Genomic DNA, 26,611 nt, shown 5'->3' on the forward strand with positions numbered 1-26,611 from the left:
CAAATGACAAGTTTAGGGCCAGGAGTTTGGCCTAGTGGTAGAGTGCTTGCCTAGCATGCACGAAGACCCAGGTTCAATTCCTCGGTACCACAAACATTATGTCTATAGAGTCATAGGTTTTTATGTCCAAATAGTTATGTTTCTATTTCCATTACCATGTCCATAGCATTGGGTATGCAAATAGAGTCCTCGCTCTTGGACTCTTTGGATCTAATAGCCACATATTAAGGATACCATAGCATGGAACTTTTTATATAGCAAGTTGGCCTCAAATTCAAAATCTCCCAAGTGCTAGGGATGTGAATATAGGCATGTGCTTCCATACCTGGCAGAGATTTTTAATTTTTTTTATTAGTCCTGTTTTGTCTAATCTTGGTTAGAAAATTCTAAGTAAAAAACAGTTTAGGAATAATATGGCAACTAAATAGGGTCCTGTTGCTTTGAGAAAGTCCTAAAAATGAGAGAATCCCATTTCCCCTCAAATATGATTTCTAGTTACCACTGCTATAGTGTGAGGTTATTTTTCTCCTTCTTCTGATTGTTCTCTTGATTCCAGCTGACCCTGTGGTGCCTTGTAATGAAACTCGCTGGAGCCAGAAGTGGCAATCATCACGTCCCCTGCGGAGGGCCAGTCTCTCTCTGGGCTCTGGCTTCTGGCATGCCACCGGAAGACATTCAAGTAGACGGTTGCTGAGAGCCATTCCACGCCAGGTCGCTCAGACATTGCAGGCAGATGTGCTGTGGCAGATGGGATACACAGGTGTGTGCCATCAGCAGGGACTGGTGTGAGATCTGCTGTCAGAGGCTATCTTGTACGATGCCACCTTAACATGGCCATCCTTACTCTTCATGCAGTGAGCCACATGAATCTTTCACTTCTGGTAGCTGGCATCTGTTTCTGTGACTTTGCTAATTGCTTTGAGGCTAGAAGGGCAGATGGCAGAGCATTTCTTTCCTGTTAGCACATACACAAAACCTGGGCTGGCTCAGTCTGTGGCGGTCTGTACTTCCCAGGAAAGAGATCATGTTCCAAGAGGTCACCTGGATGTGTGTAATTTTGTGAAAATCAGTTTTTATCACTTGAGATTAGTGCCTTGTATGTAGAGTGACTAAGTGACTGACTCTCCTTGCCAATCTGCTTGAGAGCAAGAAACTCTTAAGGTCATATCTTTGAAATAAAAGCCAATAAGATTGCATTGTTGGGGCCGGGAGTTTGGCCTAGTGGTAGAGTGCTTGCCTAGCATGCACAAAGACCCGGGTTCGATTCCTCAGTACCACATATACATAGAAAAAGCCAGAAATAGTGCTGTGGTTCAAATGGTAGAGCTCTAGCCTTGAGAAAGTCCAAGGACAGTGCTCAGGCCCTAAAATTCAAGGCCCAGGACTGGCAAAAAAAAAAAAAAAAAAAAGTTTCCATTGTCTTGCTCATCCATCGTGCAGAATATCCCTGCTTGAATTAATTTGAGAATTTTTACCCTTACTCAGGAGTAAGGCAGAAACTTGCCCTCAGGCTGTCACAGTTCATTTGGCTGTTTACTCCTATCTCCTGGTTGAGATCTGCCTTTCCTGCAGTTTCTTATACCATCTCTGAAATGATTCAACACTGAACACCTCATAGACTGACATTTTAGTAAAATTATTTTCTCTTCCTGGTTTTATATTTTTAGACTAAGAAACTCTTATGATCATTAGAAACACTTTTTTTCCCCCAGAGACTGTGTGTGTGTGTGTGTGTGTGTGTGTGTGTGTGTGTGTGTGTTTCACTTTGTAGCACAGGAGTACCTTCAACTAAGCCTTGCACCTTTGCCTCCCAAGTGCCATGGTTGCAAGTACACACCAATATGAATAACTTGATTTTATAGACACAAATCTAGAAAGATGTTTCCAAATATGATTGTGCGTTTCTTCATTTTGGAATAGGTGCAAATGTTAGGGTTGCTGTTTTTGATACTGGGCTGAGCGAGAAGCATCCCCACTTTAAGAATGTGAAGGAGAGAACCAACTGGACCAATGAGCGGACTCTGGATGATGGTAGGTGTCAATGTACAGCATGGTGAGAATGGCCACCAGGAGCCTCAGGCTGTCTCTGCCTCCTGTCCCTGTCCTCATCAGGCGTTCTCACCTGGGTGCTGATGGCCCACATTCTCTGCAGCCCAGTTATGTGGTCAGACTTTGCTTGTTGGCGCCTTTTTGTATGGCAGAAGCTTTTCTGAAGATCTCAGGAGGTGTAGGGAAGCCAAGCTTGGGTGCTGGGTGGGGTGCCCTTCCCCTACAGGGGTGGCAATGGCAGCAGTTTGGGTATAGGATAGTGGTGTGCCACCAAATTCTCCAGTAGGACTGGAGAATAAAGTTTGTGTGGGTGGCGTGGCAGCGTTGCACTTGTAAAAAAAAAAAAAAATAGAAGTGTCTCACAGGACTTCTTTTTCCTGTGGGCGTAGGTCTGGGCCATGGTACGTTTGTGGCGGGCGTGATTGCCAGCATGAGGGAATGCCAAGGATTTGCCCCAGATGCAGAACTTCATATCTTCAGGGTCTTTACCAACAATCAGGTGGGTGTTTGAGGACCCCTGAAACTTATGAGACCCAGACTGAAATGTAAACAGTAAACACACGTTCATAAGTTGTGCCTGTCAGTGATGACATGCCACCTCTAGTGCCCCACTTGTGGCAGAGTCTTGCCTTAGTCCTTTCTGCCATTGTGTGACTTTGCCCTGCTTCCACCACCACTTGCATTGGCCTATCTAGAACTCTGAAGACCTTGCTCCAAGGTCACCATGTCCAGTGATTCCTTGGTTTTCTGTTTCTTCAGCTTCAGGCCTGATCAAGGCTGCCATGCCCTAGGTCTCAGTGGCAGATGGATAATGATGTGCTTTATGCTTATCTTCCTGGGAAAATTCCCACCACTCAGCAAGCAGGGACTGCATTACTGACTTATGGGCTCAGTAATGTGAATTTCTAGGCTTTACACCCTCATTCATCATTGGAAAACTGCAGAAAAGAAGGAGGCTGTAGTCTTTGAGCAGGTAGTACACAGCCTGGAAGCGTCAAAAGGCTTTGGGTGATGGATGATATCCTGACCCATCCAGTGAGTCCTTAGTACGTGCCACATCTCCGTCTGGTGGGGTCTTGGTTTTTTATAGTACCTCTTACCATTTCTCTTACACATAGAGAAATGGAGACTTGCTTTTAGAAGTTGGGCATAGGTGGTTTATACTTGTAATTCTTGCTGTTCAGGAGGCAAAGACTGGCAAATATGGACAAGATCCCATCTCAACTAATAGCTGGGTCCAGTGGTTTGTACCTATTATTAACAGAAAGCATAAGCAAGGAGGATCCTGATCTAGGGAAAATAGTGAGAAAGACCCTATCTCAAAATAACCAGAGCAAAAAGGGCTGGAGGCATGACTCAAGCAGTAAAGCACCTGCCTATCAAGTATAAAACTCTTAAATTTAAAGTCCAGTGGTGCTACAAAGTCCCTTTCTTTTTTCCTTCTTTTTTGCCAGTCCTGGGGCTTGAACTCAGTGCCTAGGCACTGTCCTTGGGCTTTCTCAAGACTAATGCTCTACCGTTTGAGCCATAGTACCACTTCAGGCTTTTTCTGTGTATATGGTATTGAGGAATGGAACCCAGGGCTTTGGGCATGCTAGGCAAGCACTCTACCACTAGGTCACACTGCTGGCTCTGCTAAAATAGCCTTTCTGACACCTTTGATCCTTATACTATTCTTCCCAGTAAAACTTAATTTTGTATTTTTTAAAAACCTGCAGTGATCCACAAAATAATATAATATGCATATGGGAAGTAGGAGGAAGTCCCTGTTAAGAGACATGGTACTATAAAATAACTTGTTGCCATTTGCTTATGTAGGATGTTCAGTCACTGAGGAAATGAAGGATATTAAGCAAATACATTAAATCCTTTACACAGATGTCTTAGGAATCCTTTTATATGAGGGGCAGATATAAGCCTGGTATTTTGTTTTGTTTGTACTTTTATGCCACTGATTTTAAAAGGTAAGCTACTAATATTTTAAGGGAAAAAATGCATTTCATGTGCAGACTGAAACATAAGTAACTTTGTGAGAGCACACTATGAACGAAGAGATGCCTGTAGACCTGCAGGCACTCCAGAGCCTTATCTGTGCTTGGGATTTATTTACTTTTTTTTTTTTTTTTTTAAGAAAGATATTTATAGAAGGGCTAGAGACATGGCTCGTTAGTATTGTGCCAGCCTAGCAAGTATGAGGCCTTGAGTTCAGACCCCAGTATCACCATACACACACACAAAAATTAAATTACTTTATGCTTTATGTAGAGTCTATTATTTATCCTTAGGACTTTATCCTTTTTGAGACTTTCACTGAAACACTGGGGGATATTTTAATTTAACTAGGTGTCTTACACGTCTTGGTTTTTGGACGCCTTCAACTATGCCATCTTGAAGAAGATGGATGTGCTGAACCTCAGCATTGGCGGCCCTGACTTCATGGATCATCCCTTTGTTGACAAGGTCGGTCGAGTTGTTGCACAGTTCCTGCTCTTCTGCCTCCCATCTCTGCCATTTCCAGTGTATTAGTGGCTTCTCACCCAGGTGGCAGCTTTGTTGAAAACAGGTAGTGACATGAGCTTTAATGACTTGTATGTCATAAACCAGTGTTAAAGGCCTGCGGAGGAACACATAGAGCCCTGCTGATTCCTTCCAAACCTACGTAGGCTCTGGTCTGCTGTGCTCCATTCTGCCCCACTCTGCCCCACTCTACCCTGTGCCTTCCTCAGCCTGGACAGTAAGCTGTGTGCCCTGCACTGCCCAGTCCTGCATTGAGGGCGCTGTTCTCTGTCTACACTAGGTTTCCAGATGTGCCCATCTTGTCATGCCCACCCTGCCTTGGAGAGGCTCCTCTCTTTTAAGACTGTAGAAGTTATGAGGTGTTAGTGATGATTATGTGTTGATTATTTAGAGTGGTATACTTTCATTAACCAATTGCATGTTGATTTTGTAGGTGTGGGAATTAACTGCTAACAATGTAATCATGGTATCCGCTATTGGCAACGACGGACCTCTTTATGGGTAAGTGGCTTCAACAAGAGTGGTCTTGGGATGCTTTTCCCTGAATAACTGAAAAACTATGTCAATCTGTACATATGTCTATGAATGCTTGTTTGAATCTAAAACTCTGTTACATTGTCAATTAAAAAATAAAACAACAATGTATAAGAAACCCTTGAATATTTACCAGTCCACTTAACAGTTGTTAGCACAAAGCCATTCTTTTAAAAACAAACAAAAAACAAAAACCACAACTTGCTGCAAATAGCAAAATTTAGAGGCCTAAATTTCTTTCTTATTTAAATTAAACTTTAATTTAAAAATTAATTGTTATTCTAAAGTTGATGTACCAGAGGGGCTACAGTTCTAAATTTGTTAGTACTCATTCTTCCTCCCCCAGAATGTGTCAGGAAAATGAATATGTGAAGAAGGAATGGGTTCTGAGTACGTACTGAGAATACCACTATCTATAAAATATGGAGGGTTGGAGGAGAAGTAGAGAAGTGCCTGCCTTCCTGGTAAAGATGGGGTAGACATACAAGGCTCTGGTGAGTCAGCAAGTGCTTCCTGCTGCCTCAGGGGCTCGTGAGAGGCTCTGCTAGGAGAGCAGGGGGAGCCAGCTGGCAAGAAACAGTACTCACTGAAACAAGCCTGCCAACGGCTTGGTATGGCTTTAGGTCTCAATTTTCTTTCTACCTGCACCTCTGATTTTCATTCTGTGCTTAACATCCTTTGTCATTGAGTGTCCTGGGTAACCACAAGGCAGAGAGGAAATGCTGGACGTGTGTTCCACGTGCCATGCAAGTTGGGGAGAGGCTGGATGTCTGTTCCCCCTGTGTGCAGGTGCTTCTGATGTAGACATGCACCATACCGGCTGGATAGCCTGGGTTGGGGCGCCTGTTAAGGGAAGGCAGGTTATCTGGAGAATAAAGGGAGCTAATGCAGAGTAGCCACATCATGGCTTGGGTCTAAGCTACGTGAAGTCAGTGTTTATGGATGAATCTCCCCATGTAGGAGGTCCGAGGTTCTGGATTGGCTGTGGGTAGCCATGGGTGTTGTGAGATAAAGTTGTCAGTGGGTGGACTGACTGCCTCTTCCCCGAAAATCCCAGTTGCTGCTCAGTCCAAGTTAGGTTTTCTCATTTTCCTTGCATATTGTTCCTTCTGGTCCCTGCCTCCCAGTACTGGTGTCCCTCTTCAGTTCCCACTTGCTAGCTTGTCAGTTTCCTAGTTCTTCCTCCTTCCTTTAGTTAGTCCTCTCCACTCCAGCTCTCCTGGTATAGACAGGAGTGGATCCAGGTGTTTGATCTGACCAGGCTCAATGAGCCCCAGCTCACTGCCTATCACTGAGTGAAGGCGTAGGGAATGACAAGGACACCTGACAGCTCATGTAGCAGTTACAGTGGTGGAGCTAGGCTGTAGGGAGAGTACCATGCATGCAGATTGTTTCCTTCCTTTTTCTCTGTATTTCTGTTGTTCAGCTAGTTCCCCAGTGGTGTTTTACTCAATAGTTTACACTGGATCATATTGCCTAGTAGATAAAATCCACATTTTTCTCCTCAGTTTCCAAGGGCTTTGAAATTCTAGGCTGGATCATTGAGTAAACATTTCAGGCTTTGTGGCCAGATAGTCTCTACGACTTGGCTTTGGCCTTGTGGCATGAAAGCAGCCATGAGTTGTTATGTGGAAGTGGATGGACATGGCTGTGTTCCAGTAAAATTGTATTTACAAAAACTGGACCCACAGGCGCTGCTTGCCAATTCTAGCCAGAACCTGTTGGTTCACCTTTATTTACCACTAGTCCTTTACCTCAGGTCTGGCCTCCTGTGTCTGTAGTCCCTGCTGCCAGTCTTCCTCTTCACACTTGTCTGATCTTTTCCATGCGGTTCTTAGTCACACCGTTGCCCTCCTGAAATTCCTTGGCTTTTGTGGAAAGTTGTCCTTGACAACTTTGAATCAGAGTAGTGAATTTAAATTGTGCCAGCAGAAAAACTTGGAAGAGGAAGGCCTCAGCTTCTTTTGTGCTCGTGGGGCACACATGGACATGGGCATCTGTAATGACTCTTGCAGTGGTGGCAATGCCATGAGATTTATCCCTGTCACCCAGCTGTAGACAGGTGTAGGCTAGCAAGTTGGGCATTAGAGGAGTCAGAGGACTGACGCAGGCTGGCTGAAAATAAGGCATGTGTGTATCCCAGTTCAGGCTCCATGCCAGGATCTTTCTCTCAGGGCCCTGTACCTCAACCTGAGTCTGTAGTTGTGGCTATCCCCTTTTTAATTCCACCAATGACAGCTCGATTTTCTGGCCTAGCCTTCTCAGTGGCTTCCCTTGCTTTTTAACACTCTTGAGTATTGTAGAGATTGACAGGTCAAGGGTGGTGGGAAGGCAGTGTGTTCATTTGTTGGCTTCAGTGAGAGATTCTAGTGACATCAGTTAGCCTCTGTTCCTTGAATTCATGGGACTGTGCAAACATCTGCCATTAGCCAGAAGAAAGCCATTCTACTTCCTCAAAATGGTCACCCACCCCCGTGGCATGTTGTGGCCACTAAGCTAGGTGTCAGCATGGTTATAGACTGAATGTGGTTTGAAGACATTGCAGTCTTGCCATTATCTTTTCAGTTATTTAGAATCTGTTATAGCTGTTGAATTGTCATAGAGGTTTTTTTTTTCCTTTTGATACTAGAGCTTATGTGTTCAGTTTCATAACTGGTCATTTCACAGGTGTTTCATACTAACCTTCGAGTTTATGCATTTTGTCATTATTAATTTTAGAGTAGCTTCTTTGCATAGCTAGTACCCTTGAGGTACAGGAGAGAAAGGCTGGTGTATGTTTGTTTTTGTTTTTTCCTGGCCATTCTCTGAGGACTCAAGATGGCAGGGTAATGGTTGTGCTCACATTGTCTGAGAAAGTGAGGTGCCCTGCTAAAGGTCAGTTGAAACTTTGACATCTGACTGCTGTCATATTGATGTGTGCCTCATCTAGTGGAGGAAGCAGAGTGAGTAACCTTGGAACAACTTAGAAGTGATGAGAGGATATCTAGCTAGGGGCTGGATTTGTGACATGTTCACTCCTGAGATATTCAGGACAGGGAGTGAGGTGGGAACCTGGAGCTGAAGGGGAGACCTAGCCATGTGGTATGGTGATGGGGAGAAGAGGAAGGAGCACGTTGGGGGAGAGAGGAGGCAGTTTAATAGTGTTGAGATGACCGTGTGATGGCACCTCACAAGACAATGGAAGGATAGTAGCCTGTCACAGAAGAACCTAAGGAAGCATTAGATTTTTCTGGCAGTGATTTTCCTTGTTTGAATGATTTATTGTAAATTATTTCTCTCCCCCCACCCTTTTTTGTGTGTCCCAATTTAGCACTCTGAATAACCCTGCTGATCAGATGGATGTGATTGGAGTGGGTGGCATTGACTTTGAAGATAACATCGCCCGCTTTTCTTCCAGGGGAATGACTACCTGGGTATGCTTTCCTGTACTAGTCTAAAGTGGTTCCCGGAGCCTGGGTCTGAGCCTTGATGCACACTAGCCAAGCAGCCAGAGCTGTGGCCTGTGCCCCTATGAAGACAGGACTTCAAGCTCCTTTGGTGTGTGCTGCCTCAGCCTCGTGTCCAGAGCCACTGTGAGGTGTGGGTGGGTCTGAGTGCCGTTTCCCAGTTCCGCTTCCTCTTGGCTTGTTTTTGACTAACTTGCTTACAGGTGAGCTGGCCTTGTGCTCACTCGCCCTCACTAGTTAGGAAGGGCTCTTCCATGCAAGTGGAAGATTTACAAAGTACATCCAGGAAGAAAAGCTTAATGTGAACTTTGCTAATGGAGAAATAATTGTATTTAGTTTCACAAAATTGGAATGACTCCCAGCAAGTTGATAACCCAGCTGCTTGGGCTTTGATGACACAGCCAGTTCACCTTGCCTTGCCCAACAACAAGAAAGTTGAAGCCCTCTCAGAGTACTACTCAGCCTGGGGACACCTGCCCTGACATTCTTTGGAGCCAGGTTATCTCTTCCTGCTGAAACTTGTCATGGGCCAAACTTGAGATCCCAAGTAAGACCCCAGTCTCACACTTGGGACTCATTCACACCTGCAGAACTCCTTGGGATAGTCTTCCACGGCAGCCTTAGTGCCAGACATGTGGGTTCCTAGGTGCCCCTTTCTGTGAGCTGCCAGGGTTTCCTTCCTGATGCAGTTACCGGATGCTAGGTGCTGGAGCTGCTGTTGCCTGGACACCAGCGACCTCACTCTGAGCTGGCCTGTGCTGTGCTGTGCCGTGTGTCCTTTTCTGCACTCCCGGATCAGAGGTGACAGGCCTCTGGCCCGGGTAAGCCTCAGGCTCTTGTGTAGGTGCCTTCACTGAGCTGTAATGGATGTCACGCCCTTGGCCCTCCCCAGGGACTTGTTTTCTGTGACAGTCTGTGCAGTGTTCCTTAGTTACCTACAGAGAGTGCTTGGGCACACTGAACGTGGTGGTGCACATCTGTTATCCCAGTGTGCAGGAGGATAACAAGTTCAAGGCCAGCTAGGCTATATGATAAGACTGATCTCAAAGGGGAAAAAGAGGAGGAAAGGAACATCAAATTCTGCTGTGCTTCTCACTTTCCCCCACATTTCAGGAGACTTAAGAAGTGATTCATTGAGCCAGACATGGTGGCTCACGCCTGTAAACCTAGCTATTCAGGAGGCTGAGCTCTGAGGATCAAGTTTCAAAGCCAAATTGGCACAAAAGGACCTGAGACTCTTATCTCCAATTAACCTCTAGAAAGCTGAAGTGGGGCTTGGCTTGAGGGTAGGGCGGTAGTCTTGAGCTGAAGAACTCTGGAATAGTGCCCAGGCCCAGGCCCAGGGGTAGGCTGGTAGCTGAAGAGCTCAGGGACAGCACCCAGGCTGAGTTCAGAAGCCTCGTGACCCACACAAAAAAAACCCCAAAAAACAGAAGTGCTTCATAAACAGACTGCAGGTTCATTGTGAGCCTTGGGTCATCCTGCATGGCTTCTTCTCCCCTTTCAAACAGACCAGGTGCTTTTTTATTTTTATTTTTTTATACATGCTTCTTTTTTCCTAATTTTTAATTTTTAGATTCTTCTTTAAATTTGTCTAGAAAGAATAGTTTCCCAATTCTATTCATACTGACTAGTGTCTGGTTTAGCAACTAGTTAAAATACTAGCATTTAAAAAAAAATTTGTTTTCTGGTCATCTTCTTTTACTGGTTGTTATGAAACATACTAAAAATAATTTTGAATCCTACATTAGCACTGAAACTTGTTTCCGGTTTTCAGGGAATTTCAGATTCGAACCAGTAGCTGCCTCAGGTTTCAGTCCTGTGATTCTGTCCTGGTTTATTCACTCCCATCCCCATGTGGCTGTATGCCTGGGTTCCAGGAGAAACCAAGCTGTTCTTGTTTTTAGGAGCTACCAGGAGGCTATGGTCGTGTGAAGCCTGACATTGTCACCTACGGTGCTGGAGTGCGGGGTTCTGGTGTGAAAGGAGGGTGCCGGGCCCTCTCGGGGACCAGTGTTGCCTCTCCAGTGGTTGCTGGTGCAGTCACCCTATTAGTGAGGTAAGTATGTACAGCACAGAGTGGCAGCTCTGGCCTTGGCAAATGTGTGTGGGGCAACAGTGGAACAGTGGGATTTGGGGCTAAAAGCATGAAGTGAAGTCTGGTACTGTCTCTGTAGGAGAGGTGGGATCCCCACTGTTAGTGTTAAATGATGTGCGCTGGAGGAAGCCTGAGAGCGCTGTGCATGGAGAACAGCAGTCGGCTGAGCCAAGCACTTTCTTTTCCACCATGTGCCACGTATTGGGCAGGAAAAAAGCTGCTTCCTTGCTGTGTTCTGTTTCCATTAGGCGTCATCAGCCTTGTTGTACCCACTTAATATGTCCACTCTGATGTCGTGGGTACAGAGAGATAGCGGTGTTGTGAAGCAGGTGAGCATGTCCATCTTCACAGTGACCATTGTTTGCTTTTGTGGCAGCTAAGGCAGTGTCAGGATGGTGAGGGGCTGAGGCAGGCCGGGGTCTTTCCTGTCAGATCTCATCTATAGCAGAGCAGAGCCGAGTCACAGGCCCTTCTCTGCACATAGCACAGAGAGAAAGGAAGGGAGGGAAGGAGGAAAGGAAGGATAAAAGAAAGAAAGGAAGGCAGGAAGGCAGGAAGGCCAGGCGTGGTGGCTCATGCCTGTACTTAGGAGACTGCGATCTGAGAATTGCAGTTCAGAGCCAGCCCGGGCACTGGGCACTAAAGACCGTGAGATTGTTATCTCTAACCACTAGAAAACCAGAAGTGGTGCTGTGGCTCCAGGGGTAGGTCAGTAGCCTTGAGCTGAAGAGCTCAGGGACAGCGCCCAGGTCCAGAGTTCAAGCACCGACAAAAGAAAAAAAAAGAAATAAAGAATTCAGAAGGAAGGAAGAAAGCTCTCCAATGTGGTAGATGGGGTGGTAGCTCAGTTGCTCTGCCTTGTGGTCAGATGGACCTCATGGCCTCACTCTCCCCCCTCCCCAGTAAATTTGATGCTGTCTAGCTGAGGTCCTCCTTGGGACACTGTTGTAATAACATTGGGCATGTGAAATCTTTCTGTACCAAGTTAAAATTTAAACTAGGCAAGTGATAATGTTTTGTTGTTTTTTTTTAAGTAAGTGAATTGCATGTTTATTTTGTTATTTGTTAATAATCCTTGGCAGAGGTGTCTGTCCTGGCCTATAGGTCAGAGGCAGGAAGTGCTGCCCTTGGCCTCTGCCTGCGGGGAACATCACCTCTCTCTCCATCAGTGTTGCTCTCCCCAGGAGCACCCAGTGACGTGTATTGAGGAGGGAAGGTGGGTGTGGGCTTCACTTGGCTTACTCATACTTTTGTTCTTGCCGAGTGTCGAAGATTCAGCCAGGGCTCCTGTTTCTAGTGCTGTGGATTCTGGTAACAAAACACAGCCCTTTTCACCCGCCTGCTGTGATTATTAGAAGGAAGTAAGGGTTCCAGCTTCAGTGGAGCTGTCAGCTCTGTACTGTTGAGTGAGGGGCGATGAGAAGATGGGGGCACTTGCCATTTCCAGTGACAGCTGTGACTGCAGATGTCTTCAACTTCAAGGAAAGCTTCTGCTCTTATCAGCTGCTGAAGATAAAAACACCTATTGTGATGTTAGGAATACCTTGTAGCTTGACAATAGCTCCTGGTAGATGCTGAGCCACAGGGAAGTGGAGCCTGACCTTTCCCTTTGCTTTCTAGGCAGGAAGAGGAGGAGGGCTGCTGACCTATAGCTTCTAGCATCTCTTTTATTCTGTCATTAAGAATTAATCATTTCTATCTTCTCTTATCTTTCTGCCAGATTTTCATTTAGAAAACCTGCCTACCCTCTGTGACCAACCTATGTCATATAAAAATATTCCAAGGCTTTGTGCCCTGATTTTTCCTCTCAATTTAGAGATTAAAATTTACTTGTATAAAATATATAGGTAGACCAAAATGGATTTTTTTTTAATGTTAGCAAGGATTTATTTGAGTAAAACAAAGTTAAACAAGGAACAAAGTCGCGGTGGTTCATGCCTGTAATCCTGGCTGTTCAGGAGGCTAAGATATGAGGATCACTGTTCAAAGCCAGCCACAAAAGTCCACTAAAACACGGAGACTCTTATCTCCAATTAACCACCAGGAAAGCAGAAGTGCTGTGGCTTCAAGTGGTAGAGCACTACTAGCCTTGAGTCGAAGAGCTTAGGAGGGACAGCTCCTAGGCCGAGTTAAAGCCCAATAACCGACAAAAAAAAAAAAAAAATTTTAAAAAAGCGAGAGAGGAAAACAGGAAGAGAGAAATAATTCCTGTTACTCATGTTGGAAATGGGGACTTCAAAAATGCATGTTACAGACCACAATGAATTTTTTTTTTTTTTGCCTGTCCTGGGCTTGATTGAGCTCAGGACCTGAGCACCGTTCTTGGACTTTAAGGCTAGAGCTCTACCACTTGAGCCTCAGCACCACTTGTGGTTTTTTTCTATGTATATGGTACCGAGGAATTGAACCCTGGTCTTCATGCATGCCAGGCAAGCACTCTACCACTAGGCCAAACTTCTGCCCCACAATGAATGTTTTAATGCTAGAGCTAGCCAGGTTCCTGGCCATGTAGAGCTGAGTATTAGTTTGTTGAGGTGCATTCTGACCGTGAAATGCTGAAAGCGGCCCAAAGCCTACATGTCCAGGCCTCATTCACCTGGGCGACATGTGCTCCAAATCTGGGGACAAAATGACAAAGGTTAGGTCTCCAGCCCATACCTTTGTCCCATCCTGCATCAAGTCTCTCTCCAGTGTCCACTTGTGGTCTTTTTCTTTCCCCAGCCAGCTGTTGTGTCTGTCCCTCCCTTCAGTACCATACCTCTTTAATATTCTTGCTTCCTGAAACCTAGGTGATAGATTGAGTCATAATTGGGAAAATGAATTTTGCATAAACAGGCCGCATAAAATCACTGTTCAGAAAAGCCATATGGAAGGTCACTTACTTAGCAGCTCATCCTGCGGCAGGTGTGTCAGCGAGTCACTTTGTTTGGCCTCACCTCAGAAACCCCTGTTAGAAACAGAACAAGATTGGAGGCCACACGTTTGCACATTTGCCATTAGGGATAGTCTGATTTTCATTCTTTCACTGAGAGAAAATGAACAAATCTTAACTTTCCGGCAGCACAGTCCAGAAGCGTGAGCTGGTGAACCCTGCCAGCATGAAGCAGGCCCTGATCGCATCGGCCCGGAGGCTTCCTGGAGCTAACATGTTTGAGCAGGGCCATGGCAAACTGGATCTGCTTCGAGCCTATCAGATCCTCAACAGCTACAAGCCCCAGGCCAGGTAGGTGTGCTAGTCATAGTAGGCCTTTCTCCTTCACTGGTCCCTTGGAGTTTTCCCTCTGTGCATACGAGCTTCAGAACCACTCGTTCTTCACTGATGACAGCACTAGGGTGCTTAGTTCTAGGTTACCAGGTGGCTTCTACTAGGGTGCTGACTGGCAGAACTCAAGTCACTGTGGAGTCACTGAAAGGTTCTGTCGCCTTCATTATAAATGGTTAAAGTTAATAGCCACTCTGTGTTCAGCATAGTTAAACTTTCGACAGATTTACAGAATTTTGCAAAAAAGAATCCTCAACAACATGTTTTCCCAGCTTTCCCTGGTGACATCTTTTTAGCTGACATACTTTAACACTTGTTAAGTCTAAGATGCCACTCCTGGGCCTCTCCTGCAAGGAATCCACAACACTGCCCTTTCCATTTCCTCTTATATTCTTTGTCCAGGATCTAGAAACTCATTGTATTTTGTGGGGCATGATTTCCTCCATCCCTGAACTTTTTTGTGTGCCTATTGTGAAATGATTTTAAATTTGTGGACCATAGTTAATTGTGCATCTGAGTTTATCTCTTGTTATGTGGCCATGCCTGTTTGTTAGATGACCTTTGTGCTGAACTAGGAACAGAGAGCTGGCCTAGCAGAATTCATTTCAGATGAGGGAAACTGAAGCAAGTGTAGAATCACTCCACCATCCCTCACATCAGTTCTGTCCAGGTTCCTGTGGGCTGTGCTGTGCTAGCACTCATGGACTCAGCTTAGTGTATAGTTGTGAGCTATCAGCACAGCGAGAGTGCAGAGGGACTGTGGGGAAAGAGGACACCTCAGGTGCCCAGTCTAGAGAACTCCTGGCTTGGCTTCCTTGTTCCCTTCTTCCTGGCTAGTCCAAGGTAGGGTCTCAGTTTCCATTATGATTTGCCATTCTTTGTCAGCCAGAACAGCTCCCACAATTCCAGCCTACAGAGGCAGGTGTTCCCATAGATTGCCCAGCAGCCCTCTGGGCCCAGGAGCACCCTAGAGCAAGCTCCTCACACCACAAGCCCCATAAGCGGGCCACTGTTTCCCGCTCCTCTGTCACTAGTGAGGCCTGTATTTCTGACATAGTCTTCCTTTTTTCAGCTTGAGCCCCAGCTACATCGACCTGACCGAGTGTCCCTACATGTGGCCCTACTGCTCTCAACCCATCTACTATGGAGGAATGCCAACCATCGTTAATGTCACCATTCTCAATGGCATGGGAGTCACTGGGAGAATTGTGGATAAGGTGATGCTTCTCTGACTAGATGGTGGCTTATCACGGCCCAGGTGCTTTTGCTGTAGTTATCTGCCCTGAAGTACAGAAAAGAGAGGTTCCTTTCTCTTCTGTAGGGGACATAGGTTTCTCACACCTAGTCTTGTACTGAAAGGTGAGGACATCGTTTACTTCCTTGCTTCAGCAGCTCAGGTGTGGCTCCTGAAAGATAGGCCCCATCCCTTCTCATCTGCATCAGGATGGCTGTGATGCAGGCCAACTGTCATTATTTTGCTCCTTAGCATTGGATTTGGCAGGTTCTTTGTAGTATTTTGACTGCTTATTTACCAAGTAGACATTATCAGAACAGTAAGGGACTGGGGGGAAAAAAAGCTAGAACTTTTTTTTTTGCCAGTCCTGGGGCTTGAACTTAGGGCCTAAGCTACTTTTGCTCAGCGCTAGCACTTTTACCACTTGAGCTACAGCGCTACTTCTGGCTTTTCTTTTGTATGTGGTACTGAGGAATTGAACCCAGGGCTTTGTGCCTGCTAGGCAAGTACTCTACCACATCCCTCTTTTTTCTTTTCCAATATTGGAATTTGAACTCTAGACCTCTTACTTGCTTGTTTGTGCTCTACCACTTGAGCCATGCTTCCAGGTGGCCTTTACATTTGTTGCCACATTCCCAACCCTCTAGAACCTTTTTTTTTTTAATAAAGAATTTATTAACTTTGGGGCCGGGAGTTTGGCCTAGTGGTTAAAGTGCTTGCCTAGCATGCATGAAGACCCGGGTTCGATTCCTCGGTGCCACATACATAGAAAAAAGCCGGAAGTGGTGCTGAGGCTCAAGTGGTAGAGCTCTAGCCTTGAGAAAGTCCAAGGCCAGTGCTCAGGCCCTGAGCTCAAGCCCAGGACTGGCAAAAAAAAAAAAAAGAATTTATTAACTTTGATTTTTACATCATGTTTCAAATGTCATGTTTAACAAGTATTCAAGAAGGTAATCTCTATATGCAATCACTGGCACTTAGATTTTAGAAAATGAAAATTAAGCTGAGGGTTTGTATGTCATAGGTTCATATTAATGTATGTAATAAAACATTCTGTCTATAGAGTATATAGCCTCTTCTTTATAGTCCCATTCCACTAACACTGCCTCTGATTTAAAATATCTGTATATATTACTTACCAGCCCTAATCTGAAGTACACAGTTTTAAGTCCTTGTGTGGTAGGCAAGCATTAGAATCCATGCCACTTTATTTTTTAGTTCTTGGGATTCTTTCAGCACAAAACCCACAGGCATCTAACCTCGAATCTAGGGTTTTGATTTACATAAGCTTTTTCCTTAGGTAAGAAAGTTCCTTGTCAAAGAGCTTCTGTGCATGTGTCCCACTTTTTTATGCAATGGGGGAAGATATTTGAAACAGTGGTTTCCAGGTTTATCTGGTATCTTTCAGACACCTCCCACCCCCAGGCTTCTAGGTATCTATGTATCATGTTGTCCAAGGTATTAAGTATTTCTCATAACCGGTGTAAGTAATGAAGGATATGAGGCCTTTCTATTTTCTATGTGTTTTCCACATGTGTTTGACTTCCACTTTGGACTGGCTTTTGTTTTCCTGCAGCCTGACTGGCAGCCCTACTTACCACAGAATGGAGACAACATTGAAGTCGCTTTCTCCTACTCCTCGGTATTGTGGCCTTGGTCTGGCTACCTGGCCATCTCCATTTCTGTGACCAAGAAGGCAGCTTCCTGGGAAGGCATTGCCCAGGGCCACGTCATGATCACGGTGGCCTCCCCAGCAGAGACAGAAGTAAGGACATGCCAGGAAGGGGCTTGCTATTCTTGACCTTTTGCCATCCCTTGCCAGGAAGGAGAGGAAGATGCTGAGGGGTGGGTGTAAAGTACAGTTGGTAGACAGGATGGCCTTGGACCGTCCTCTGCAGCCTCTTGAGCACCTGCAGTTATAGCCAGCTCCACAGGGAACTGTGCTGCTTGCTTTGCTGCTGGCCCACAGCACCAAGGACCAGCGTGGGCACATCAGAGAGAGACAGGCCTTCCTAAAAGGAAATATACTTCCTCCTGTCTGGTTCTAGTCTCCTACAAAGAGCTTTGCATTTTAAGTCTTCAGCTCTTGAGTTTGAATGGAATTAGCTGTGGTGCCTGAGTGTGTGTGGTTATCTGGTGTTTAAGTAAGGTGGACTCCATGAGGAAGTAGAAATGACCCTTTAAAGCTAGACGTGGCAGTGCATGCCTGTACTTCAGCACTTAGAGGGCTGAGGCAGAAGTATGGAGAATTCAAGAGCAGCTCACACAGTAAGATCCTGTTTCAAGAAAACCTAAGAAATAAGGACGTTTTCCCTGGGAAAGGACATTCCAAATTTCCATGGAATTTTGTTTTCTTTTTAAGGCAAAAAATGGTGCTGAACAAACTTCAACAGTGAAGCTGCCAATTAAGGTGAAAATCATTCCGACCCCTCCTCGGAGCAAGCGCGTCCTCTGGGATCAGTACCACAATCTCCGCTACCCTCCGGGCTATTTCCCCAGGGACAACTTAAGGATGAAGAATGATCCCTTGGACTGGTGAGCAGCTGCCTGGCACTGATGGTACCAAACTCCTGTCCTCGAGGCATCCTGTCAGTGATCCTGCTGTGCTCTGAGGATGTCCCCACTTCTCTTAAACATTCACAAATGAAGTCTTGTGCTGTCGCTGGGCACTGGTGGTTCACATAATAGCCTAGCTACTCAGGAGACTGCAATCTGAGGATTATAGTTTGTAGCAAGCTTAGGCAGGATAAGTCTGAGAGTCTTGTTTATTTATTTATTTTGTGGGTCATGGGGCATGAACTTGGCCTGGTTGCTGTCCCTGAGCTCTTCAGCTCAAGGCTTACCGCCCTACCACTGGGCCTGGGTTTTATCCCCAAGCTCTTCAGCTCAAGGCTACCACCCTACCCTTGAGCCTAGTCCCACTTCTGTTTTCTAGAAGTTATTGGAGATAAGAGCCTCAGGTCCTTTTGTGCTCAGGCTGGCTTTGAACCTTGATCCTCGGATCTGTCTCCTGAGTAGCTGGGATGACAGGCGTGAGCCACCCATGCCCACTCCGGCTAGTCTGAGACTCTAATCTCTAGTCAACCATCAAAAAGCCAGAAATGGCCAGGCACTGGTGTCTCACGCCTGTAATCCTAGGGCAGTAGCCTTGAGCTGAAGAGCTGAGGACAGCAACCAAGCCAAGTTCAAGCCCATGACCCACCAAACAACGACAATAAAAGCCTGTTATCATGGCCTGGAGTTTGGCCTAGTGGTAGAGTACTTGCCTAGCATTCATGAAGACCCGGATTCAACTCATCCATGCCACATATATAGAAAAAAGCTGGAAGTGGTGCTGTGGCTCAAGTGGTAAGCACTAGCCTTGAGAAAGCTCAAGGACAGTGCTCAGGCCCTGAGTTCAAGACCCAGGACTTACAAAGAAAAACAAAAACCTTTATCATCTTTCCCTTACCCTCCTCCCCATTCAGTTAGCCAGTAATGCAATCAGTGTCACCCTCACTTGCCCTGTCCTTCTATATGTCCCTCCCTTTGTCCTCAGCTGAATCTATTTACCACCATCTCATACCTGGTTGACATGTGGCCTCACTGTGTCACCCTGTTCTGATCATTTTCCAAGTGTCACATGAAAACAAGCTCTCCTGATACTTCTTATGACTCATTTAATTGGCCAGTGCTGGGCCACTTCCCTCATGGCCTTCACACACCCTTGCCCACTTGCTGTCCCTTATGGGCCAGCTAAAAGACATGGCTTTTGGCCCAAAAGCCAGACACATTTCTGCTTTAGGTTCAGTATGTAGGTGGGTGAGAGGCATGGAGGATTGGCCTGGGGTATAGGATCAGAGGGTGAGACACACTGACTAGCTTAGCCTTTGGTTTTCCCTAGAGTGCTTTGGCAGAGAGGGCTGGAGAATCTGCATCTAGTGGGTCTTGCCATCAGTCATGCCCACTCAGCCTGTTCCTCGTGGAAGGCATGGCACTAGCCTTCTGGGCTGTGGGCCGGCCTGTGCCTTCCTGTGCCGTACCCTAAGTGTTTTGTAGATGCAGTGCCGGCTAGCAGCTTCCTTTCTGCTGTAGCCAAAGTGCTTTCCCCCGGATGGCACTGCTCCTTCAGAGAGGGCTGTGCTTCCAAGGTCAGCCTGGAGCAGGATGGGCCTTTATTTTCATGGCTTTTGCTTTTCAGGAATGGAGATCACATTCATACAAACTTCAGGGATATGTACCAGCACGTGAGAAGCATGGGCTACTTTGTGGAGGTCCTTGGCTCTCCCTTCACATGCTTTGATGCCACTCAGTATGGTGAGCTGCACATTGGACATGGGTTAAATGCCTGAAATGAACCACTGAAGGAAACCTGGATATGAATTCACACCCGAGTAGAGGCCAGGAAGGAGGCTCTCATGATAGGCACACATCCTTGGTGATGATGGCTAAAATGCCCAAATAAGCACAGAATTGTTAGTCATGGAGGGGCAGAATAGTCTGTAGTCTTTTAGCCTTGATTGTATCTTACTCCTTCAAGCACAGATAAAGAGCAAGCACCAGTTAACATTGCCTGGTGTTTTATTCCTTGCCTCCTCCTGTGGCATTCACTACAGGGTGGCCCAAAGCAAACCACTAGAAGTCAATACCAGCTGGGCACGGAGTGGCTCATGCTTATAATCCTAACTACTGAGATCTGAGGATTGCAGTTCAAAGCCCACCTGGTCAGGAACGTCTGTGAGATCCTTGTCTCCAATTAGCCACCAGAAAACTAGAAGTGGTGCTATAGTTCAGAATGGTAGATTACTATCCTTGCTTGAGCCAGGAACTGCCTAGGTCCTGAGTTCAAGCCCCATGCTCAACAACAACAGCAGCAATTACTGTCAGTCTTTCTAAAACCATGGCACCAGCTATCAGAAGTGGCTGTCCTCAGCTCTGGCCCTTTGTCCCTAGGGACTTTGCTGATGGTGGACAGTGAGGAGGAGTACTTCCCAGAGGAAATCACCAAGCTGAGGAGGGATGTGGACAATGGCCTCTCACTCGTGGTCTTCAGTGACTGGTATAACACTTCCGTCATGAGAAAAGTGAAGTTCTATGATGAAAACACAAGGTACTGGGGCAGTAGGGATGGCACATGTCTTTGTGGCTTTGTGACTCTGCTAGGTAGCAAAGTGGATGGAAAAGCTCTTGATATGGGAAGAAATTGCTCGTAAGGAAAGGTGCTCGTTGACCCAGAGCATAGTCCAGAGGTGGTCCTCTTTCCTTTTAAGTTTCTGTTTAGTCCTGTTCCATTCTGTATCTTTTTAATACTAACATGTGCAAATTCAAAGTGTACCTAAGAAACTTCAGAGACTTTCTAGTTAATTAACTGTTGATCAAGAATCTCTGGACTCTAACAAATACATTATTTGTAATACATTTGTTTTTTCTGTAGTCTTGTGATTTGAGTGTTTATAAGCTTCTTGTGTTATTTCTCTTGCTTCTCTGATTCTGGCTGAGCAGTTAGAGTGGTGCATTTCAGTGAAGTGCCTTTTTAATTTTTTATTTATTTATTTATTTATTTATTGCCAGTCCTGTGCTTGAGCTCAGGGCCTGATCACTGTCCTTGGGCTTTCTCAAGGCTAGAGCTCTACCACTTGAGCCTCAGCACCACTTCCAGTTTTTTTTTCTAATGTATATGGTACTGAGGAGTTGAACATGGGTCTTCCAGCATGCTAGGCAAGCACTCTACCACTAGGTTAGGCTCCCGGCCCGAAGGGCCACTTTTAATACTATAAAATATAGTCTTGCTATATTCTGCATGGGCTGAACCAGTTGTTTGAAGTATTTCTCAAACCAAGCAGCTGGTTCCCATTGACACTTTGGTGTCAACAGAGTGGTTACCTGAGATAGGTAGTTTTGTCAGAAACGTGATGTAGGTTTTTACTTCTTGCCCTCTTGTGCTGTTGCCACGTTTTTAGGCAGTGGTGGATGCCAGATACAGGAGGAGCCAATGTCCCCGCTCTGAATGAGCTGCTGTCTGTGTGGAGCATGGCGTTCAGCGATGGCCTGTACGAAGGGGAGTTCACCCTGGCCAGCCATGACAGTAAGGCTTGGGCTTGCGTGAGAGCAGGCGTGTGCACAATGAGCGAGGGTGGGGTGAAGGGAAGTCTTGGAGAGAGGATGATGAGAATATTAATTACTCCAGAGACTGTGGAAAGAACTAGTCAGTGCTTTCAGGAATGCATCTGGGGCTAGGCATGTAGCTCAGAGGGAGAGAGTGTACCCCAAATGTGCAAGGCCCTAGAGTCCATCCCCAGTACCAGGAAACAAACAACCAAAACACTACAGCTGTATGCTGATCCCTAAAGTTTTATACGGGTTTGTAAACTGAAAATATTTAGTGCAGTTGTTCCTGGGCTGCCTTAAGAGTCTTTGTGCACTATCCATTCTCAAATATAAAATAATGATTACTTCCACATACATTTTTAGTTGGCCCATATACTGATCATTATTGTTGCTTGGCTTTCCAAGTCCTGACTGAGCTTGCTCTGCATCTCTGATTTCTCAGACTTATACACTGTATGTTAATGTATTTCTTCCTTGAATTTTGAGGTGAGTATATAATGTCAGGGTGACAAGGAAACAGTAGTTTCTCAAGATTACAGTTGCACATAGATCTACATGGAGTGAAGAATGCACTAGTGAACAGTGCACATTGGGTAAATGAGTAGCTGTTGGTGATGTGCTTGGGGTTTCTGTGCACCTGTGACTCTGAACAACTGTTTTCTAGTGTATTATGCATCTGGGTGCAGCATCGCTAAGTTTCCAGAAGATGGCATTGTCATAACACAGACTTTTAAGGACCAAGGTAAAGAATGCTGTTCCCAGGCTTTTTCCCTCCCTCTTCTTCCATCTTCTCTCTCTCTCTTCTCCCCTCGCTCCTCTCTCCCATCCTCTCCCATCCTCTCCCTACTCCCCACCCTTTCTTTCAATGGCTTTCTGGCATGTCACTCCCATAGCATGGCATTCACCCTTCTGAATTGTTGGGTTTCATGAATGTTAGTATAGCCACAAAATAGGTGCACCTGGCACAGTATGCTTTTGAGAACATCTTCATCAACCGCAAAACATCCCTTTCTGTTTGTTGGCAGTATTGGACATTTGAACTCAGCTGGCCTACTGCTGAGCTATGTATGTCTCCAGTCCTTTTTTTTACTGGTTGTTTTTAGGGTAGGCTGGCTGTCTGAGCCTAGTCAGATTACTGTGGACTTGCCTTTGTCTTGTGGAAGGGCGAGTGTGCATGAAGACAGGCTTATAGAGTTTTCTGCCTGGGCTGGGCTAGCCACCTCCATTGTCCCAGCCACCCTTCCATGGGATGACAGACAGACACCATCGATCACTCCCAGCTAGGGGAGAAGCAGTCTCATCAGCCTTTTTGCCCAGGCTGGTCTCAGACTGCCATCTTCCTTTCTCAGCTTCTCAAGTAGCTAAGATTACGGGCATTAGACGTCCATGCGTGGATTTGTTGTTGTTGTCGATTCCTTTTAAAACTGGTTACGGTAGTGTTTCTGCTCTACTTAATATAAGCCTGGCTCTTGCTCATAAGCTGAGTATGTGTGTAATGGCCATTGCGAAAGAAATGGAATTCCTTCGAGAGAGCTCAGATACTTGTTGTTTCTGTCTATGGGTGGTTCTGTTTCTGTAATGCCAGATTACTATAGAAAACTTTAGACCATCTGTTAGCATTCTACTTCAGCTACAGGCAGACATTGTCAAGAAGGCCTAGGTCAGTCCCCAGCTCAGTATCCATGACGTCACCCAGTGCTTTGTGTGCACTGCACACCTGGTGAGGGGGGAGGAACAGAGCTAAGCTGGCCGATACCTTTGCAAGTCTGGTGTGGAGCAGTAGGACAGGAGAGAACCCAGTGTGATCTCCTACCCATCTCAAACTGAGCACAAGTGTGAGGGCCTTAGCATGCCTGCCTGCCTGCCTGCCCTTCACCCCTGGAAAGTTGCCATTTTCTGGAATTGAGAATTAGGGACTGTTTTATTCATGCAAGATATGAAACAGATTTCTCAGACAACCTGCTACGACTCCAAGGTAGATGTTAATTCATATTGCTTGGGAGGGTTTTCTTCTTTCCTTGTTACCTAGGGGTGCATTTTAATTGTCAGGTTTGTGTGTGTGTGTGTGTGTCCCACAAGGCAAGGCCAGTCCATGAACAAGTCTAGAGATATAGTCTAGCTATCACAGGGACACACAGATCATATTTTGCCAGACCCTCAGCCCAATTCTCTGTGGGTTGGTAATTTTCCTAACAAAAGCAGTTCTTACAGGCATGTACTTCCAGTTTGTTGTTGTTGTTGTTGTCAGTCGTGGGACTTGAACTCTGGGCTTGGGCACTGTCCCTGAGCTCTTCAACTAAAAGTTACCACCCTACCCTTTGAGCCACAGTGCCACTTCTGTTTTTCTGGTGGTTAATTGGAGATAAGAGTCTCTTGGACTTTAGTGCCCAGACTGGCTTTGAACCTGAGACCTCAGCCTCCTGAGTAGCTAGGATTATAGGCATGAGCTACCACACCCGACTACTTCCAGTTTTCAGTATAGGAAAAAGGTGAAAATTATAGTTCCATAATTAGCTTGCTACCCTCTGGCAACTCATAGTTTTGACAAGGGGAAGAGTACCTCAAAGCTAAATTTAAGCATTCACAGTCTATTTGGTGTTTGAGAATAAAAATCAACTGCCTTGGTTTGGCCTGGGGTGCAGTCCAGGGTATGCTAGATCTCAGCAAGCTCTGAGGCCAAATGACTGCCTGGTATACATTTCCCGGTTCTCTTGTTTTCTTGCTCCATCTTGCCCTATTAAATGAGAGCGAAAAATTATTACTCCAATCAGGGAAATGAAAAATGGGATATAGAGATTTGATATTATAGGAGACATTTCCTCAGAGAACATGGTACGTTTTCTTCTCCTTGGCCCCTGGTGAGGCTATACACAGTGGGCCGGGAATGTGGCACTTACATGCCATCGACATCTTCGATATTGTTGTTGCATCAAACCCTGGCTTCTGAAGGGGGTGGGGCACATGTTACAGAGCAGAGACAGTGGTTGCTTTACGGTGAGAGATGACATGATATCTCTGAGATTGCCACCCAGGCGTTCACCCTCTTTTCACATCCTCATGGAGCGTTACACACTGTGCATCTGACTAGGCAGAAGTAGGAATACTTTCCTTATGGAACATTTGTACTCGTGGATTAATGTAACACCTTAAATCTAAACTAGAAATAAGAGGACATACTTATTTTAACTATTTCCTTAATAATAACAAAAGCTCTGGGGCCAAGAGTTTGGCCTAGTGGTTAAAGTGCTTCCCTAGCATGCACGAAGACCCGGGTTCAATTCCTTGGTACCACATACATAGAAAAAAGCCAGAAGTGGTGCTGAGGCTCAGATGGTAGAGCTCTAGCCTTGAGAAAGTCCAAGGACAGTGCTCAGGCCCTGAGCTATGCATAATTGTAGCTCATTGTAGCCAGAGCTGCTGGCAAATTTTACTAAAATTGAAGTTAAAGATATTGCTTTCGGGGCCGGGAGTTTGGCCTAGTGGTTAAAGTGCTTGCCTAGCATGCATGAAGACCCGGGTTCGATTCCTCGGTACCACATACATAGAAAAAAAAGCCGGAAGTGGTGCTGAGGCTCAAGTGGTAGAGCTCTAGCCTTGAGAAAGTCCAAGGACAGTGCTCAGGCTCTGAGCTCAAGCCCAGGACTGGCAAAAAATAAATAAATAAAGATATTGCTTTCCTGTCCTTAAAGTTTGCATTGTTTTGATTGAATGTTAGAGCTTTGTTTGGGTTTTGGTCACATAGATTAAGTCTAGAAAATAATTCCTCAGCAAAACCTCTGCTGTTTCATTGTTGTGTTGTTTCAGGATTGGAGGTTTTAAAGCAGGAAACAGCAATTGTTGAAAATGTCCCCATTTTGGGACTTTATCAGGTTCCATCTGATGGCGGAGGCCGGATTGTGCTGTATGGAGACTCCAATTGCCTGGATGATAGTCACCGACAGAAGGGTAAGATAAATCAGGGGAAGGGCTGGGGAGGAAGCCTGGCGGTAGAACTCGTGCCTGCCACACACAAGACCCTATGCTTTGCCCCAGCACTGCAGGAAAACAGCAGTAGTTTGGACCCAGGAGCCTCAAGTTTCCTTTGTGCCTAGAAAGGGTTTTTGAGCTGCTGTCGAATGAACAGCATATGCTCACAGGAGCCAGGGGCAGTAGGAGACGCCAGACACTGGAATTGCTTGCAGTATTCTGATGAGTATCTAAGGACTGGTGGGTTTAATAGTCAAAAGAAAACTGCATTCACAGGCCTCAGTGCCACTCCTATCTTCCCTGTCCACAGCCAGTGGGCCAAGATGACCTGTGTGCAGTGCCAGCCCCTCCATTCAGCTGACCCAGCTTCTGTTCCTTGCTGGGCAGGGTACACTTCGCAGTGCAACCATGTGGGGCACCCCGTTCTAGTCTGGTCCACTCTTGTCCATGGCTGTCTCTGATCACAAGGGATAAAGAGGGGGCAAAGAGAGAGGACCCTTTTTGTCCTGGGCTCTTGGAGTACTGTGTCTCTAGATGAAGGACTTTGAGCTGGGACACAGACTTTGTTTTCTTATTGGTGAAGGAGAAAGTAGGGAAGGGAAGGTGTTCCACCTTCTTAACAGATGAGCTTCCCCACTTGGAAGGCCGGGCCTGGCCTGGCCTGTTAGCACCCAGGGTTCACAGCCGCCTGTGTGAGCTGAGCATGATGCATTGCACCTCTTCCATCTCCCAGGCTAAGTCGTGGCTGAGTAACTTTGAGGTGTTATGTAAAGCCTTAGAATATGACTAGGCTTTTTAGAAATAAAAAATAAAAACGAGGTTAGAGTCACAGTGGATGGAAGATTAATGTCTCATTTCCACAGAGATGCTCTTTTAAGATCTGAGATCTCCTGGTAAGAGGCTTTATTAAATTTTTAAATACCTGAGAGGACTGTCATATCCCTGCCTTCCAAATAGTGGCTTATAGCATTTTCCATGGGCTTTACACCATGGCTAAAGTGCACCTTCAAGAAGAAAAATATGTAATACTTTTGCCTCTCCTGAGGCCAGGTGGTATTGATGCAGCATTGCAGCCCCCCTCCCCGCTTGCCCCCAAGGAAGGAGCCAATGACAACTCTGAGGTGCCCCCCAAAAGTCCTGCCCATTGTGCCTGAGACCCAGAAACTCAGGTTGAGGAACCTTAAACCTGTGACCCTGGCTGTGCCCCTGGTTGTTAGTGAGGCTCTTAGGCCCTGCCCTCTGCCCTCTGCCCTCTGCCCCCTGGCCTGGGAGTCCCTGCTGTCTAGGTCATTCTTTTTTTATGGATGTCACATGGCCTTGTTGTCTGTACATAGCCCCCTCTGTCCTTGTTCATGAGGGTCCAGGAGTGTGATAGCCAAGTAGCCAAGCCAGCCCAGTCACGCTGACCTGCTCAGAGCCTT

The 26,611-nt window shown here is 46.0% G+C and overlaps 1 protein-coding gene across 3 annotated transcripts in view; it reads left to right on the forward strand.

Moving 5' to 3' along the window:
• Mbtps1 (membrane bound transcription factor peptidase, site 1) overlaps positions 1-26,611 on the forward strand; it is a 44,989-nt gene that overhangs the window by 12,532 nt on the left and 5,846 nt on the right. For all 3 annotated transcript variants that reach the window (XM_090357209.1, XM_090357210.1, XM_090357211.1), the window contains 16 exons: positions 557-760; positions 1,921-2,031; positions 2,439-2,548; positions 4,393-4,509; positions 5,000-5,067; positions 8,411-8,513; positions 10,454-10,605; positions 13,706-13,867; positions 14,979-15,123; positions 16,714-16,902; positions 17,500-17,672; positions 19,318-19,433; positions 20,070-20,226; positions 21,077-21,201; positions 21,889-21,966; positions 25,029-25,169. In XM_090357209.1, the coding sequence (XP_090213335.1) occupies positions 557-760; positions 1,921-2,031; positions 2,439-2,548; positions 4,393-4,509; positions 5,000-5,067; positions 8,411-8,513; positions 10,454-10,605; positions 13,706-13,867; positions 14,979-15,123; positions 16,714-16,902; positions 17,500-17,672; positions 19,318-19,433; positions 20,070-20,226; positions 21,077-21,201; positions 21,889-21,966; positions 25,029-25,169 (2,151 nt within the window). The remainder of the gene's footprint in view (positions 1-556; positions 761-1,920; positions 2,032-2,438; positions 2,549-4,392; positions 4,510-4,999; positions 5,068-8,410; positions 8,514-10,453; positions 10,606-13,705; positions 13,868-14,978; positions 15,124-16,713; positions 16,903-17,499; positions 17,673-19,317; positions 19,434-20,069; positions 20,227-21,076; positions 21,202-21,888; positions 21,967-25,028; positions 25,170-26,611) is intronic.

Source organism: Megascapheus bottae, chromosome 24, assembly GCF_031878675.1.
Source record: "Megascapheus bottae isolate mThoBot1 chromosome 24, mThoBot2.hap1, whole genome shotgun sequence".
NCBI classification, from domain to species: Eukaryota; Metazoa; Chordata; class Mammalia; order Rodentia; family Geomyidae; genus Megascapheus; species Megascapheus bottae.